The sequence below is a fragment of the Candoia aspera genome, chromosome 1 (genome assembly GCF_035149785.1).
Source record: "Candoia aspera isolate rCanAsp1 chromosome 1, rCanAsp1.hap2, whole genome shotgun sequence".
Classification (NCBI taxonomy): Eukaryota; Metazoa; Chordata; class Lepidosauria; order Squamata; family Boidae; genus Candoia; species Candoia aspera.
The window spans coordinates 187776303-187794248 of NC_086153.1; the positions used below are offsets into that span (position 1 = coordinate 187776303).

At 41.6% G+C, this 17946-nt stretch overlaps 1 protein-coding gene across 4 annotated transcripts in view; it reads right to left on the reverse strand.

Moving 5' to 3' along the window:
• The window catches only part of UBE2E3 (ubiquitin conjugating enzyme E2 E3), a 107443-nt gene that overhangs the window by 12318 nt on the left and 77179 nt on the right, over positions 1 to 17946 (reverse strand). For all 4 annotated transcript variants that reach the window (XM_063318111.1, XM_063318113.1, XM_063318112.1 and 1 more), the window contains one exon: positions 252 to 384. In XM_063318111.1, the coding sequence (XP_063174181.1) occupies positions 252 to 384 (133 nt within the window). The remainder of the gene's footprint in view (positions 1 to 251; positions 385 to 17946) is intronic.

Below are 17946 nucleotides of genomic sequence, written 5' to 3' on the forward strand. Positions count from 1 at the left end.
AATGGGGTCTGGAGTGGCAATTTCTGATGCCCTAATATTCTCAGAAAATGCCCAACTCTGAATGCCTCCAGTGAGTGCTGCAGTACCCTGAAGACAAATTAACGTGGGCCCTTTTGTATAGTCCGCAGTTTGCTAGTGACCCTGGGCTGTGCCCCATGTTGGAAATGCTTCCCACAATGCTTGCTTTTCCTGATTTAGAATGGAAGGTAATTAAAAAGACTTACAAAGATACAGAAAAGATAGATTCTTACCTTTGGTGGTTTAAACGGATAATCAGATGAAAATGTGATATCCAGAAAAAATACGCCACCTTCGTATACAGAACCTGGGGGACCAAGGATAGTAGATCTCCATTCATAAATGTTATCACCTTTAGGCCCAGCACTATTAAAATAAGCAAGAGGGAGAAAGAGAGAGAAGAGAGAGAGAAAATGAACTTTATGACCTTTTACAATCATCATTCTTGTGAATGGCCTCTGTTGTTTATATATGGCTTGGCCCTTCTTGGTGTGAAGAAACTACCCGTTATCGCTTGTGCTTCTATCAGTATATTCAACACAAGGCCCATCTTTGTCTTTTGTAACAGTTAGCTGCGTAGGCTTTTGTTTGTTGATCTCTGTGGGCACATGGGGCATAAACGAAACTGCCTTAATGCGTAAAGGCCACATAATTCAAAGCATATGACGAGCATCATCCACCTCCCATATTTATAGCCTATTTTTTGTGCAAGGAATTCATGATGGTGTACGTAGGATTACCCAAATGTGTCCTCACAAACTCATAACGTAGGTCAGCCTCACATACCAAGTAAGCTTCTTAGAGGAGGGAGGATCTGAACCCAGGTTTCTCCAGCAGTATTCCAACAATCTCTTATGCTCTGTACCTGGATACAGAGTGAATCTCTTAAGTAAATTCATATAAGAAAGTTTATAGTTTTTAAAAAAAACATATTAAGCCTTTGTTATCACTGTCATATACTTTTAGCAGTAATGGTTCTTGGGCCTGCAGAAAAGGGATAAGGGATATCACCCTAGAGTTTCTGGGTGCCCATTCCCTGGTGTAAGGTAAATAAATGGAATGATCTCTCTATGATAAGGCAACCTCTATTTCTTGATTTAATACACTTACAGTTTTATATGCAATCAGTTGCAAGTAATTCTCTGGGATCCTACTACTTCATGTTCCCCAACTCACAACCATTTTTTCTTTTCTGTTAGCCTAAATAGAATTCCCTACTATGCCTGGGAATTCTGAACTGCAATCCCACATGTCTGGAGACCCATCAAACTGGGGAAGACTCTACTACAAATATTTCCCACAGCTCTTAATGTTGTTCACTCACTTCCTGAGAAATGTTGAAAATGAAGTCGGAAATTTGCCAATCCACAAAATCTCTCATACTCTGCCAGCTTTGCCAAAGATTTTTTTATTTTTAAAAATGTAGACTGACAAGCCATTTTGGATTCCAATATTTATACTTTTTCTCACATACTTATAATAGGAAGGGTTGGAGTGGTGGGTAAGGAATCATTAGAGGAAAGCAGAAGTGACAACACCATTGCTTAAGTAAGCTTCCTCTTCAAAGGCCAGTTTAGACAGAAGAATTACAGTTTTATAAGTGTGACTGTGAAGGAACTGAAAAGGCTATAAACAAACATTTAGTTTAACGCTTTAAGAACTTCTGTACTTTTATAAAGCCAGAATGTCTTGTTTCCCTTCATTTCTTTCTATTCTACACTTCTCAGAAAGAATTTCTGGCAAACATTCCACAAAAAAGCAACTTTCTTGAAAAGAAAAAGTGCAATTCAAATACAAATCTTGAATGGAAATACCAAAAAGCCTAGCTGCTGCTGCTGCTGCTGCTATTTAAAACACAGGGCTGTATCCATCGCACAGCCAGAATTCTCCTTGTTCTCTAGCCCCTTGCCATTTCTACCCAACCGCCAATCTGCTCCACAGAAGAGTTGGGAAACAGTACAGGGGTGCAAGACGGAAAAGTTTCTTCCCTCTAGAGGTGGCCAAAATTGAATTCAGCTGGGAAGTTGAATTCATTTCCATATCGCAGCAAGAAAATTGCATGGATATGTCTATATAAGTCACTCTGAGCAGAGGCATCCATCACGGAGGTGGGCGATATCAAGAAAGTAAAAATGGCAGTTACAACTGTGCAATTAAAGCCGCATACCTTTTTACATGTGCTGTACATGCAACATGTATAAAAAGGGGTGGGGCTTTGTCTGCACAGTCACAGCTGCCATTTGGGCTTTTTTGACACACACACACTGCACATACCCTTCACTATGAGTTGAGTTCAGTTTATTTATGGCTCCACTTTTTTACTTCCTAGTAATATTGTTTTAGCAGGTTGTTTTATAGATAAGGGATTTGAGTTTCTTCATAGCTAAAGTAGTAATATACTGAGAGTGATCTGGAGACAAAATATGTCTGGATTAGCACAAAAAAAGCAATACTGGAAATGGAACAAAAAGTAGGGAGGCGGCAGCACAGGTCCAGAGCAACGAATTCCAGAACGCAGAGTGTGCCCTCCTCTGCTACTTTATTCTGCACCCATGATTTGACCCTTTGGGATGGTAGCAGTCTGAAGTATATCTGGTAATCGTTCAAATGGTTAACTTTTGTCTTTTAATCAGTATCCCTTTTACAACACGAGCGATGCAAATAAAGGTTAGGAAAATTCTGGCTGAGAAGAGGCAACGTGGCATAAGGCTATGTAACTGATAGCGCTCACAGATCAAAGCACCATAGAATTTCTTTTTTAACAGAAACAATACAGAAAGTGGGAGCAACACAGACAATATTTAAAACTGGAGCACAGGTCATCAGGTTCTCCAATTAACTCTTGACATCCATTAAGCACATAGCTCTTAATTAGCATTAGGCTTGGAAGTTAAATTTCTCTGGAACAATTCAATTTTGGCACAGGTTTCCTTAATGGCTCTTTTATAGCTTAATGCAGGGGTTTGTGCTCCTATATCATCTGTCAGTTGCCTTTCCCTCAAACACCTCTAATAGCTGGATGCAATTCAGTCAGTTTAATGAAACACTGAATTGACTTAGCAACATATTTCAGCCAAATTAATCAGTCACAATTAAGGTTACTGCCTCAAGCCGTGTGCCAAACTACCTGCTAATCACTCAGAGTCAGAACAAGGGCATCTATCAATTAAATAGTCAATCATCTAAAAGCAATAACTCCTAAGTTACTATTTACAATCATTTACTGCATTACCATTACTGTCGCTTAACATTATAAAGGTTGCTCACTGAGAGGGAGGATCTACTATAGCATTTCAGGCAGTCTGGCCCTATAGATCAGCCTTTCCCAACCTACCACTCTTCAGATATGTGGGATTGTAATTCCCATGCTGACTGGGGAATTATGGAAACTGTAGTTTGACACATCCGTTAAGCACTAGCCTAGAGAATGTTGGTGTGGATATAGAAGGCATGTTGCAAAAACTTGATTATTCTACTAGCCCCAAACAGTGATTCATACTGTGGCAGAATCCAGGAGGAACTGAAATATATGAAAGCATCTCCAGTGAAACAGTTTTTGCTGGACCAATATGTAATGTTTGATTTGTTTTTTTTAACTGTAGTCTGAAGCATTCAAGGGTTTATCAAAGAAAACCATGGTGAACAAACATCTTTTCAATTACCATTGACTTATCAGATACTGAAGATTGTCTATGGTAAAAATATCAGTTAAAACTACAAAATGTACCTTTCCCTTACATTATACAGCTACAGAACAACATGAGTCCCAGCTAATGCCTTTATGAATTCAGGGCATTTTTGTACCACCACTTTTGCCCCTCAAATCTTGTGAAACAACTTACAATCAACCACAGCCAATCTTAAAACAGTAAGAACCCCACAGTCCTCCTTATGGAGGGCAAACCAATCAGCATCGCCCTGCTTCATGCTATATTCTTTGTTGCCTCAGCCATGGCATTGTCCCTTGGTTCAACACAAGAATCAGGGGTTTCCCCCAACGGGAGACATCCTGCCCCCAAACTCTGTGGACTGCTGGTGCTGTAGATTGAAACAGAACCTCTTGCCCTTTCTGTCCTGCCACAATGAAGTGTGGAATCAAGGGAGAGCAGCACTGATGTAGTACCAAATCCCTGGGTGGAACGCCATCATTTCACCCCTGCTTCCCACACCAATCTTTGTAATGGTAGATGTTTACGTAGGGCAAGCTGCTGAGAGTTCAATCAAGCGACACTGAATGAAAATAACTCCCACTTAAAGTAGAGATGGGCAGCATGTGGCCAACAATGGGAGCTGTAATTCAGCAAAACCTCAAAAGTTGTATGTTGCCGACCCTTGCATTTAAGCTTGGTGAAATGACACTAGATTCTATGATTATGATGATAGAGCTATATAGCCATTCAGGCTATTTGTCCGTCTAGTCCAACTTTCTCTGCTATGCCTGGTAGCCACTTTCGAGAAACTCAGACAGAGGTCTTTCTTATCTCCTTTTACTGAGATGTTAATGACTGAACCTGGAACATTTACAGCCACATTACGTGCACCAACAAAATGCTATTGCCCCTCCATTTGGTCTGTGCCAATCTTATTTCACATTGGTAACATATGCCCTGTTTTTGTTCTTCCTTTTGAGAAGTCCAAGTGATTCCCAGACCCATAAAATATATACCCTAATTTAAAACAGTTTGGTATTATATCATCTCAAGTGACTTCATCTTCCATAAAGATTTATCTGGTAAAAACGGCTGGAATGGGAAACCAGAGTCTATCAATTCCATGCAAACAGTAAGATGAATGGTATCCAGAAAAATCACTTTCTCTCCAAAAGGACCAAATGCATTTTGAGGCCTGACACTCTGCCTCAGAGATACTTTTTCAAAAAACCTTGTTTAGACAGACAGCAACAGAGCTTAAATACACGCTGAGAATCTCTGGTTTTGGTTAACAGTTTTAGAAATAATATCTATAGCAATAACTCTCTGCCTCCTTTCTTCCCTGCCTCAGTCTTCAGTCCTTCTCAGCCTTCCAGACCATAAATCTCCCTCTCTTTTAGTTCAGGAGACACATGAGGGAAATCTCACAGCAGCAATGGCAGACCGAAATCACAAGGAGAGCCCCCGTGCCCAGAGTGTGTTTCCTCCATCAGAGATTTTCAACATCCAGGCAAAGCTGGCAGAGAAGATGATGGAAGTGGGCAGTGGTGGTGGTGGCAGAGGCAGACTTGTCAACCCCTCCCACAACCTAGCAATGTTGGGACGGACAATAAATACATGGAGCTGCAGTCTCAATCTTCTCCTGTGGACATGCTGATACCCTGTTCTTTGAGGGTGCCCTGGGCAGAGGCTTTTGGGGAGTAGGGGAGCATTTCTTCTACTCAACCATCACTGCCTCCTTCTAGGCCTCCCCTTCCTTGGCTGCCTATGTGCAGTCTAAAAATGCTAGGATGGCCATCCAGAGAGCATGGAACCCAAGCAGTGCCTTGTTTTGAAAGAATTCTTATGGCATAAAAACAGCAAACACCTCTGAACCAATCAGAGGCTGTCTGTGGAGATGCACCGCCAATCAAGGAGCAGCAAGGACATACCTCCTCCAAAGCAACATCTGAGGGATCCATAACCCTTTCCTTATATTCTGATAAATTCTTTTTTTTAATACAGGGTGCTTCTTCATCACTGTTAGCCTCTGGAGGAGGAGGAGGAGGAGGGGGTCATTCAGGGATCCTTCTGAATTGTGGGGGCTCTAGGCTACCAAAGCTGTTTTAGAGTTGGCCTGAGATTATTCCCAATTCCTACCCAACCTGTCCATTTATGTATAGAATATATTTTGTTTCATGGGTGATTACATACTATGTGCTCCAAGCGCATAGCGATCTCTTTCTCTCACACATTTGATACGTTTTATCCAGACTTTTCTCCCCTCCTCTTTATTTTGCCCCAGTGATTACACTTGAGTTTATTATTTGCTTAAAAGACCTTAATCTTATAAGCGTGAACACCAACTAAAGCACATCACAACACAGTGCGAAGAGAACACATCATTCGACAGTGATTCTTAAAACAATTTTATGTCAGATCAGAGAATACCATCAGAAGAACATCCCTAAGGTTGAATACTAATTTGCATCCAGTATTCTGACAATTAATTTACGTCATCAAAATGGCACTAACCAAGCCAAAAAAAAAAAAAAAAAAGTGGCAGCACTGGGCTGGGGTGGGGGCAGGGGCAGAAATCCCAGAGTTCTCAGAAATACAAAAACATTTTAAGAAAAAGAAGAGGTCTCAGAAGAGGACCCCCCCTCCCCCAAACTCACCAGACTAATGAGGCCTAAATGTGCTCAGTGACCAGAGAATGCTAAGTGTGGGGCACAAGGAATGAAATAGTTAGCTGAGCCCATTCCTTCCCTAATCCCAAGAAGCATCTCCTATTCTGGGTCACAGCCTTGGAGCAGATCCAGGAAGACAGCAGGCTGTTAAGAAAACTCTGAAGAACAGCTTTCCCTGTTTCTGGGCTGTATGAGATTTTTTAAAATAAAACTGATAAACCTCCAGTGCTTCGATCAGTGCAATAATGTGAACCTGACGGCAGGGCCTGGCTTACCATCTGTTTATGCAGAAAAAGAACATTTTCTTCTTACAAGAAAAACCTTGCAAAGTTAACCAAGTTGGATCCCTAGCTTCTTTTTTCCCAGATGGAAACATGCTCAAAATACGTAATTTAGCCTGTGATATTATAAAAAGTTAAAGGCTTGCACAGAAATTGTGTGAGAAAACCTGCCCACAGCCACAGAATGGCGATAATTTGGGGATCCCCAAAATATGAAGTAACTTATGACCAAGTAACGAAGCCCAAATACACAGAAATGAAATAATCCTTTATTTAATACAAGTTTTCTATACCGTACTACCTTCAAGGCAGTATACCTGATAATAAAATCAAATCAAGCTCAATAAAAAAATACAAAAGCTACCACCCAGAACCACCTTTCACCTCGAAAGTAGGGAATCTGTCTCTTTATCTGCACTTCCATCTCTCTACTCTTTCTCTTTTGTCTCCCAGCTTTTAATGAGGCATTTCTCAATCTCAGCAACGTTAAGATGTGTGGACTTCAATTCCCAGAATTCCCATGCTGGCTGGGACCACAAGCCAAAAAGAGCTCTAGCTTCTGCACCAGAATTTTGCATGGATCCAAAGGATTGGCTGATACAAGGGCCGATCAACAGTTCTGCCCTCTGCCAGTCCTCTCTTCCATCTTTTGGCCAAGCTGCAAGGTCCATTTGGCATGACATCTTGCTTGACCTGCTGGAGAAATTGAAGGAATACAACAAGTCTCCAAGTGCACCTGCAGAATGGGATGTGCCAGGTGTAGGCAGGATGGGAGATGATCACTATCCAGGTGAGGAAGCACTAACATGGGACAGCAGGTTCATGGTAATTAACATGTAGTCAGTGGTGCTTGTTCTGATCCTGCCATAAATGTGAGCTCACCTGCATAATCTCCTGAGAAAGAACCATTTAATGTAAGAAGACTGAGTCTATCTGCAAGGCAGAATCCAGCATAGTTTGATCTCTTATCTTCGGAGTGACACAAAAAGGGGGTACAAGCTGAGTTGAAGTCCTGATGGGTGGGTAATGGTGAAATTTAATGAAGGGTGTATAATAATCAGGACCCAATGAAGCATTAAAGTCATCCCCCAGTAGCACCACAGCATTTGGGTACTCCAAAAGAAGGTACCAACATACTGTTCTAGCTCCATCCATGCAACCTTGATTTCAGCTTTCCCTCGTAGTGGTAGAAGATGGACATTGCTAATTAACAATGAGTCAGTACCCAAACTGAGAAGTACAGCCATGGCCATGAGTTGTAATGGAGCGATAGGTGTAGATGATACTACAGCAGGCGTAACTAAAACTTCCACAGTTGTTCAGTTTCATGAGCAGGCTTCTGATAGGATCTCCGCAAATTAGGAATCATGGGGATCCTGGTTGTTCCAGAGGGCTGTTAGAGCACGAAAGAGAAATGGAAAAGTCATCCTCCAGCTCTGCAATGCAGTTTTGAGGGCCTGAATTTTTCATGGCAGCAGTGAGGGTGCAGGCAGGTTGTTCCTCTTTAGCAGCACAATCAGGTTGTTCTCAGAATAGGATTTTTTGTTCTGTGGAGTTAATAAAGCTAAATTTATTAATGGTTTAGCCATTTTACAAGTTGACACTAAAGATTCTCTCAGGTCATCTAGCCTTTTAATGATGTCAGCCTGGTGTGAGTCCGACAGTGCACTAAAAGAGTTAATCAAGCTTCTTTCTAGAGGTTCATTAAAGGGCTGTATTGCTGTGGATTGTGCAAGTTGTTTGCTTAGGTTTCTCCATGCAGAGACTCTGTTGATAAGGTGTCCTTGAAGGGAACTGAGTGGGGCGTATTACATTTGTATGTTAAAGTGCCAGTGCCCTCTTGGCTGAGTTGAGTTAGAAGTGGGCTCACTTCCTCAGAGTGGAAAACACAAATTGGGAAGATCAAAAAGGTGCTCAGGAAAGGTTTCATTTTAAAGAGCATGCTGGGGACTCTAGGCTGCCTAAATGTCAGCAGGATCGGACTGCAACTGCCTCTAGCTGGAAGCCATTCTACCTTTTCTAAGTCCATCAGTTGTCTTTCACAGCGTAATTAACTGGCTTAAGGACTGGATGACAGCTTTTTAAGATCCCCATCTGCCTCTGTTTACTCAGTTATTTAAGATTTGCAGTTATCTGACTGGTTTATAGGAGATATTTGCTTTTTACAAGCTTTTTGCCCTTCTGAGCTTGCCTCTTGCCTTTCCCCGTAGGATTACTTAACCTTCTCTTTCCTTCCCTGTCATTTTCCTTTGTTAGGCTGACTTCAGGGGCGAGGTCCTCCTTTCCTCTGCTGGCTGTTTGTAGGGTACAATTCAGGCACAGATCATTTGTTTTGGCAGGGTCGGCAACGTCTGGTTATAAAATCAAGTGCATTTACTTCTTTCAAGGATTTGAGTCCTCGTCCCCTTCCTGTATGAGTCGTTTGGTTGTGAGCCAACAACAGCAGTCTGTGGGGAAGGGACATCTTCTGCCGGAGGCGAGGAGAGCTCTAGAAGTTGCTGACTCTCAATCTCAGCCTGTAGGTCCCACTCTAGAGGACCATAGGTAAAGGTTTCCCTTGACATTAATCCCAGTCGTGTCCGACTCTAGGGGGCGGTGCTCATCTCCGTTTCAAAGCCGAAGAGCCGGCGTTTGTCCGTAGACACTTCCGTGGTCATTTGGCCGGCATGACTACACGGAACGCCGTTACCTGCCTGCCGAAGCGGTACCTATTAATCTACTCACATTTGCATGTTTTCGAACTGCTAGGTTGGCAGGAGCTGGGACTAGCAACAAGAACTCACCCCGTCACGCGGATTCGAACCGCCGACCTTCCGATTGGCAAGCTCAGCAGCTCAGCGGTTTAACCCGCAGCGCCACCACATCCCCTGTTGGATAAATGAGGTAGGGTGATGTTACTTACAGGAGAGGCTTGCTTGCTTGTGATATATCTGTCAACATCCTGTTGTTTCAGAGGCTTAGATGAAGTCTGGGTTGCAGAGGGTGTCTGCTGCCTCTTCTTCCTTTTCCCAAGGACCGCGGTGCAGATATTTTTTCTATAAAAAGGACTGACCCGATAGTAGCAATAATATTAAAATAATAAAATAGTAAAAGATGAGGTTAAGGGATGATCAAATGATCTGAAAATAGATAGTAAACTAAAATGGAAGATAGACTAAAAACACTTTTAGGAAGAACTGGTTATAAGGGTTGTTGCCCTTACATTGCCATCTTTTGTCTGTCTGTCATCTGTCTATCATTTCTCTCGTTATCTATCATCTATCTATCTGTCATCTGTCATCTCTATCTATCCATCTATCTTTAAACAGCAGTTTATAAATCCTCAAGTAAATCTGACCTATGGGATTAGGTTATAAAATGCTTAAAAAGCATTTAAATGTTCATTTGGGATGGCAAATCTATCAAATGCCAACAATGAACCAAGTCCCATGCACTAATGCCTGTGCAATCCTATCAGTTGGGCACCTGTGCACTACTAAAAAAGAGGGCATACATCACTCAAATCAAAAGAGGCCAAAAAAGATCTGTGGGAAAGTTTTATTGGTCAATTCAGAAAGCATGAGGCTGAGAAATTCCAGACATCATTGCACTAGAGTGGAGAGCAGGACAATTTCAAAAGCCCTGCTGTTTCTTTTATGGTTGTTTTTTTTAATGTTTAAGCCAAATTTAGACCCAACAGCCTTTCCAAAAGAACTGTTTTCTTTAAAGGAGGAAACATAGATACAATAGGCCAAATTGGTCCACTTCTGAGAGGATGCCATTTAGGACGGGATAAACAGCCAAGCAAACAGCCAAGCATGCAGCACAGACATCTTTGTTCACACAACACTCTCCTTTGCACTACCGTTTAGAGAGAGGGAGTAGCAGTCAGAGAACAGCCTATGCCTCAAGAAGCTCTGCCTAAAGATACTTTGGGCACTAACCTCCTCTGTATATCCATGGGAAACCCAGTTCCTAAGAAAAGGGTTAAAGGGTTGGACAAGGACTGGGGAAACTCAAGAGCAAGTCTCTGCTTAGGCATAAAATAGCAGCAGCACTTTTGTTTAGCGTGCAGGCACACCGGAGTGCAGTACAACAAAGCAAATCACAGTGCAAATCAGCCAATGCAGCAATCAAATATTACAACCACCCTCTTCTAAGTTTAGGAAGAAAGTTTTTCATTGTTATAAGAAGCCATTATCTCTAGTGTTCCTAGGATCACACATGTACTGTCCACACACAATCTGTCTCAGATCTCCTGAATAAAGTGACTCCAGTAATTAAAGTGCATTTTTCAACCTTCAACAGAGACAAATATATTTCACATCAACCAAGGTTGTGCCTCACAGTTGCACTGTAGGTCTGAAAATACTAGGGATGGTGCTCAGATTTCTTGTCATCAAGGCAGAACTTGCTTACTTTCTCCTTCCAAGAATGTTTTACACATTTTCCCACCTAGAAGAAGAAACGTGCAGCATTTTTCTTAAAAATAAAAATGGGTGTGTGGGAGGGTGGATGGGGTTGTGTATGTGAATGAGGGAGAGAAATGTGACCAATAAAATGGCATGTGCAAATATACCCATCATGGGAAATTTGGTTTCAAGTGCAACTTCCTAACAAACAAAAAGAGATGTCACCAGAATGGATGAGATTGTTTTCTCCTCACAGAACTCTTTCTCCTAATTACTGCTCAATCTCATTTGCAGGGGAGCTGTGCCAGGCCGTGTCCTCGACGCTCCTCAGTGCAAAGTCACAATAAAAAGCAGGTGGCCTCTTGACGTACCAATCTGTGATGGAAAGTAAGGACTGAGGTGAAGTCAACCTGTGGCACCAGGAACTTCTGCTGGCACACAACAGGAGGGTGCTATGGGCAGCTCGGCAAGAAAATGCTCAGCATCCAGCATTTGGGTCCTCATAGGCATACAAAATTCTTCATATGGGAATTTATCTGTCAAGTTAGCAGTGGTGTGCAATGGGGAAATCAAGACATAAGCATAGGAACCAGGGAAAATGAAACCAAGGTCTCTTTCTTATGAGAAAATCTGACCCCAAAGCATTTATAGTTCAGGGGATTACCAGCATTTGCTTCTGCAGCTGATCTCCATTGTTCCTCTTTCCTCTGATCAGAGCAAGTGATGATGTTACAGCAACTCTCTTCAACCTGACGTCATCCAGATGTGCTGGCCTACAACTCCCAGGATTCCCAGCAAGGATGGCTGTTGCTGTGCTGATTATTATGGGAACTGTCAGTCCAAAACATCTAGCAGGCATCAGGTTGGGGAAGGCTAATAGTCAAGCTGAATCCCTCCCTTACAACTCTGGAGATGACATGGGCTGCAGTCTACTTCAATTCACATACTGTATTACAGCGGCAGAGCAGTGTTTTGCCAATGTACCAGTTCCTGGCATTACCAGATGAAAAGATCAAGTAGCTGGTGATGCAAAAGATCTTTATTATGAGTCTCAGGAGAACCATTCCTTGGCAAAGCAGGCAGTAATAACCTAGGAGGACAACAGCCCAAAGAGTTATCAGGAAGCTTCCTATGCTCCTACAGTGTTGAACAAAGGAACAGCACTGTTAGGTGGAGTAGATAGGAAGAACAAGCTCAGGACCCCCTTCCCTGTACAGGGAGATGACAGTGGGTGCAGGCTTAGCTTTGTTTCTTTACCACCTGCTTAGTAGATGTTTCATACAGAGAATACTAATAGTCCTTCTTAGCTTCTGATTTAGCCAAGGACAACTATTCCTGGATCGTGGACTGCATGCCATTGGAATTGTGGCATTTTACCATTTATAAGCATGACTCACACCTGGCTATTAAATGTACACCAGACAGTCCTGGGTATAGTTTACACAACAGAGCACCAGCAATACTATACCATATGGATTGGTCACAATAACCCATTGTTAATAAGGGAGATCCCCAAACTAAAGGCACAATCCTGAAATGGCTTTCTTGTGACACAGTCTTACTTATTTCTGCAGAACTCTTCCAAAATAAATATAATCTGAGGAGGATAAGGCAGCTATGGCTGTTACAACCCCCAGGATTCCAGATTCCACATAAAGTACTTGATTTAAATACCAAAGTACTTAAAAGCCATTCCACTAAGCAGCATCCACATTGTTAATTAAGTTGTCACAGCAAAGTCCTGACACTGCTGCAATTTTAAATTTCCTCTGCAGGGCACAGGAAAACAGTACGTGCTTCTGCTGTGGTTCCAACTCAATTTTCTCTGTACTCCCCCTCTGCACAATCTTCCTCTCCCCCCACCCCACCAAATTGTTCTAGAAAGTTCCCCAATTCTTCAACCAGCTTTTCAGGGGCAGAAGGGGGATCCAGGGGAAATCAGTAAAAGTTGCCACCTTCCTGTTCTGCTGATGGGAGCAACTGTAAACAGGGAAAACTCCTGAAGAAGGCAACTCAGGATCCCAGCTACAGCCTGCCCTGAATTCTCATTTTGAGGAGACTGCCATATCGTTTTCTATAGCCACATATGCTGAAAGTGTGTGGTTGGAAAAAAAAATCAAATCAAATTAATTAAGTCCAGATTGACATATCCAGCACTGTCAGAGACCCAGATGCCTTTGCTAAAAAGCCAGATGCTGCAATTCTTCGTACAATAGCGGGCAGAGAGAATGCTAGATGTCAAATGCCTTTCTCCTGTCCTAATAAAAAGGGAAACTCGTGTCAGCATAATGCAACCCAATCTTATATATTCTTTCAAGAACTGTCTTAATAGATTCTGAGCTCAACTTCAACTCATCTCCACGTTAAAGATCAAGCATAAATAACATAAAATAAATGTGGAGGACATAGTCAGTCAAACTTTATTGGTCAGAGACCAGTATCGAATGAACCGATTAACAAACTGTTTAAAAATAAAAGGAGGACCAAACATAAAACACAAACTAAAAGAATAATACAGAATGTTATTGTCACTATTGTTAGCACTCTGAACTACATCTCTAAGGTAAAGGTAAAGGTTTCCCTTGACGTAAAGTCCAGTCGTGTCCGACTCTAGGGGGCGGTGCTCATCTCCGTTTCAAAGCCTTGGAGCCGGCGTTGTCATAGACACTTCCGGGTCATGTGGCCAGTATGACTCACGGAACGCCGTTACCTTCCCGCCGAAACGGTACCAATTAATCTACTCACATTTGCATGTTTTCGAACTGCTTGGTGTGCAGAAGCTGGGACGAGCAACGGGAGCTCACCCCGCCGCGCGGTTTCGAACCGCCGACCTTCCGATCGACAGCTCAGCGGTTTAACCCGCAGCGCCACCGCGTCCCACAAACTACATCTCTAGGACCAAGAAAACAGAGTATTATTTGTCTAAAACTGAGGCATAAAGCTAAAAATCTAAGATAGAAGCAGGTTAAAATAATATATAATAAAATGACATCTATCTCTACATACTTTTTAAAAATCCATTCAATTGTGTCTGATTCTCAGAGACAGCCTGGACCAGTCCCTGCAGTCTTCTTGGCAAGTGGTTTGCCACTGCCTGCTTCCCAGGGCTGAGAGAGAATGACTGGCCCAAGGTCACCTGGCTGGCTTTGTGCCCAAGGCAGCACTAGAACTCACAGTCTCCTGGTTTCTAGCCTTATGCCTTAACCACTACCCCAAACTGGTTTTCATATAGTTATCTAGTATTGTTCAAATGTTAGGCACATGTGGAGGACATAAACAGGAAGTAATTGCACTGGATGCATTCCTTGAAGCTTAGTACAAGTAAAGGGATTAAAAAGAGCAGAAATAGTTGCTATGACCAAGAGAAAACTATTCCAGCCATGGAAAAAAGGCACAATGTGTCAACACCATCTCCCAAAGCCAATACAGATTCATCTCCCGCTACTGCAAGCTTAGAATAATGGATTGTCTGGGACACAATCCAGACAGCCAGAAATTTGGTACTTTTAAAACAAGCTAATTTGCACCATACAAATTTGCAACAAGCTAATTTGCAACAAGCTAATTTGCACCATACAAATGACTGCTGATTACACAATCTGCCACTTAAGAATGTTTAAGTAAAACTCTAAGAAAACCCCTGTATGATGCTAATTCCAGCCCTCTTTAAAGTTCCCGGCTGTGGGTTTAAGTTAAGGAATCAACATTAGATTGACCCCTTTAGCATTCCAGATCTCCCCCCTCCCAAATACTTCTTAGATCACTGAATCACAGAAGGTAATGTTAGAAGAAACTAACTCCACCCCCCTGCCCAGTGGAGAAATCCATTAATATATCACCCCTGAGAGATGGCCATCCAGGTTGTTTAATACTGGTAGACTCCTTAAAAGTTTACAAACTATATTTCTTAGATATTGATATACGATCTGCTACTTAAACTTATGACCAAGCCTGTAAAAAGAGACAATCAGAGCTTTCATGCCCTGCTTCTATGATTTCTCCAACCAATGGGCCAGCTGTGATCAGAACACAGTATGACATGGAGCTTCTCCCACCACTTCTAACAGCACAAAGGGCTTTGAGCAATCTTCCTTCTCCCCTCATGGTTCACCCTGAAATGTCCCTCTAAAATTGGTCGAGCAATGAAATGGGGAGAAAGGAGAACAGCCCTTCTTTTGAAATAGGCTACAATACAGCCAATGCTCACCCCCAAATGCCCAGTTCCTTCACCTCCATAAGTAAGATATGCTCACTCACAGGAGAGTGAGTACTCTCAAGAAATGCTTGTGGGGAGAAGTGAATCTCCTGAGCATCGTGAGAAGGAAATCTGGCAAGCAGAAGAAAGGATCCATACTGTTAAGCTGACCTTGCCTGTTGAACTGACTTCAGGGAGAGAAATGATGCTTCTAAACATACTTAGCAAGTGATCTCCCTATCCCAAGGATTATGCTTTTTTCACCTTTTCCTTGCAAATGAAGAATTGATCTAATTTGTAATTTACGTTTCAAGGAACTGGGTGTCCCAGGGGTCTAAACAAAAAGAAATGGACTGTAACTTTTATTTCAAAGGAAGTTTACAATTTGACCTGCCCCTTAATACTTGATGGCTCTGCTTTGATGTTCTGGACAACCAGAGGCTAAAGAGACCTTTCTCAGAGATGCTTTAGTTTGAATTCCTGCAATAACCAGGGGGATGGAGTTGACTGCATTGTCTGGCAAAGCGTGAGCCCTTTTCATGCAATCAGAAACAATGCCTAACAAAGATATGAAAGAAAGTGAGATCCACGGTCGAGTGCCTCCAACCTGACTGCGTTTGGCGGGAACCACTCAATGCTCACATGAAGGTCAGACATCTGAAACCAACCAGCTGTATGACCACTCAGGACTGAAGGCTAAACCAAAAGAGAGCATTAACTGGAGAATCACCAAGGTTCAGAAAATATCTATATAAGTGTGATGAATGAATGAATGAATGAAATGTCAAACTTCAAAACTTATCCTAAACAGATTCCTTCCTAATCAGGTGGATCCAATGGCCAGCTTGGTCAGAGTCAACCCACAACTTGAAAGCGAAGACTGAGAAAACTGCTAATTGCAATTCAATGGTTCACCACATGAGGGAGCCCCCAGAGATCCAACAGCTCCCAAACAGAGCAGAGAGCACAATTCTGCATCTCCTCCACGGCTTCATTGTATATGTCTTCAACGGAATGAAAAAGCCACTTATACAAACTGTTTTGTTGTTGTTGTTGTTGTTGCTAAGAATAAGTTCTCAAAAATGAGCTGAATGAAAAGACAAATTTAACACAGAAAGCTTCTGCCAGCATGGGGTAGCTGGGAATAGCCATGCTGTGCTTATGTGATAGGGCAGGATATCTTTGCTGTTCCTTCCTTACATAATAGTGGTTAAAGAGTAGGAGCCGGTCAGCAAAGAAGAAGGAGGCTACCCTAAAACAGCACCACTAACAGGCCTGATTACACTTAAAAGTCTTCCACCTGGAAAGGCAAATCTGTAAGGTTCTTTTCTCCTATTTTAATAATAATTAAATTTAAAATCTCAGGTTCTTTCCATTCCATGGAAAGCTTTGGCTATTTTACTTAGTCCTTTATAAATGGGGGGGGGGGGGGATCCAGGAACTAATCAAGCTAAGTTCTCACCCATTCCTAATGCTGGAAACTTCTAATTATTTCCCATTTCTATGGCAACATTGATAAAAGAAAAGAAAAGGAACAATCATGGACAATCATCCAGTCAACTTTTTCTTTCTAAGTGGGTCAACAGCATAAAAGTTAATGAATAAATGTTCTATAGTAAATATAGCTACGATAAATTTAAATAAATAACAACATTAAATTTTCAAATACAAACTGTATTTAAATACCTTAACCAAGCTATGTAACAGCCACTTTGAAATCTTTATTTGTAGCATGAGCATCCCACATACTTGTAATATAGACCATCAGTTCACAGTGAATATTTCTTGGCTATTTAGCCATCATTTAAAATGGGCAAACAACTTTTTGGAAGTCACGGCCATGCTTAACATTTGGACAGAAGAAGGAAATCAAAGGACATTGTACAACATGGGCAAAATAGTATTATATAGGTATGACCAAAATTTCCTTTTTTTCCCCCTTCTTCTGAATTTTATGGGGGAGGAGTTTTTAAAAATAAGTTTTCCTTTTAAACTACGTCAAATCTATATGAGGACTACCACTCTGCTATTTATATATTTCCCAATTCAAAATGAATGGAAACCTCACCATCAATTTTCAGTGGTTGTGGCCCCTGGAACTGCTCTAAAGGGGCTGAGGGGCTATGAGTTGCCCAATTTGTCATTTTAAAAATAGCTTTACTTTAAAAATGCAAAACTGATCATTTCTCACTAATATAATGTTCCATAAACCATTCCTTTGACTTTTATTTTTGTACCAAGAAATCTCATTCCCATATATGCTCTAAGGAAACTCAAAGAAAAGGGAAGAGGAGAGGAGAGAAGAAAAATATGTGAAGTACACCAGGGCCGTGTGTTTGTGTGTGTGTGTGTGTGTGTGTGTGTGTGTGAGTGAAAAGAAGAGAAACAGAAACCAAAACATCAGTTAATCTTTTTACCTTAACCACCTGAATTCTCAGTAAGAGAGAGTATAACCTCTCTTATAGGGTGTGGGAGTGGGGTGTGGGAGGGAGGATGAGTAGAAAGCTAGAAAGGAAACTTTGGGTAACTAACATTGTTATAGGCATACCGTTAATAAGACCTCAGATATGTCAAAATTTGACATTTAATAGTACCATTCAGAAAGCGTAAGAAAAACTTTAATGGAAAGTACTTCTGAAACTTAAAAAAAAAGTAAGCTGAAGTAAACAGAGTACTAAACATCCCCCAAAATATCAAAATTCCAGTCATGAGATATAAACTACACATCTAATTTTGTAGATA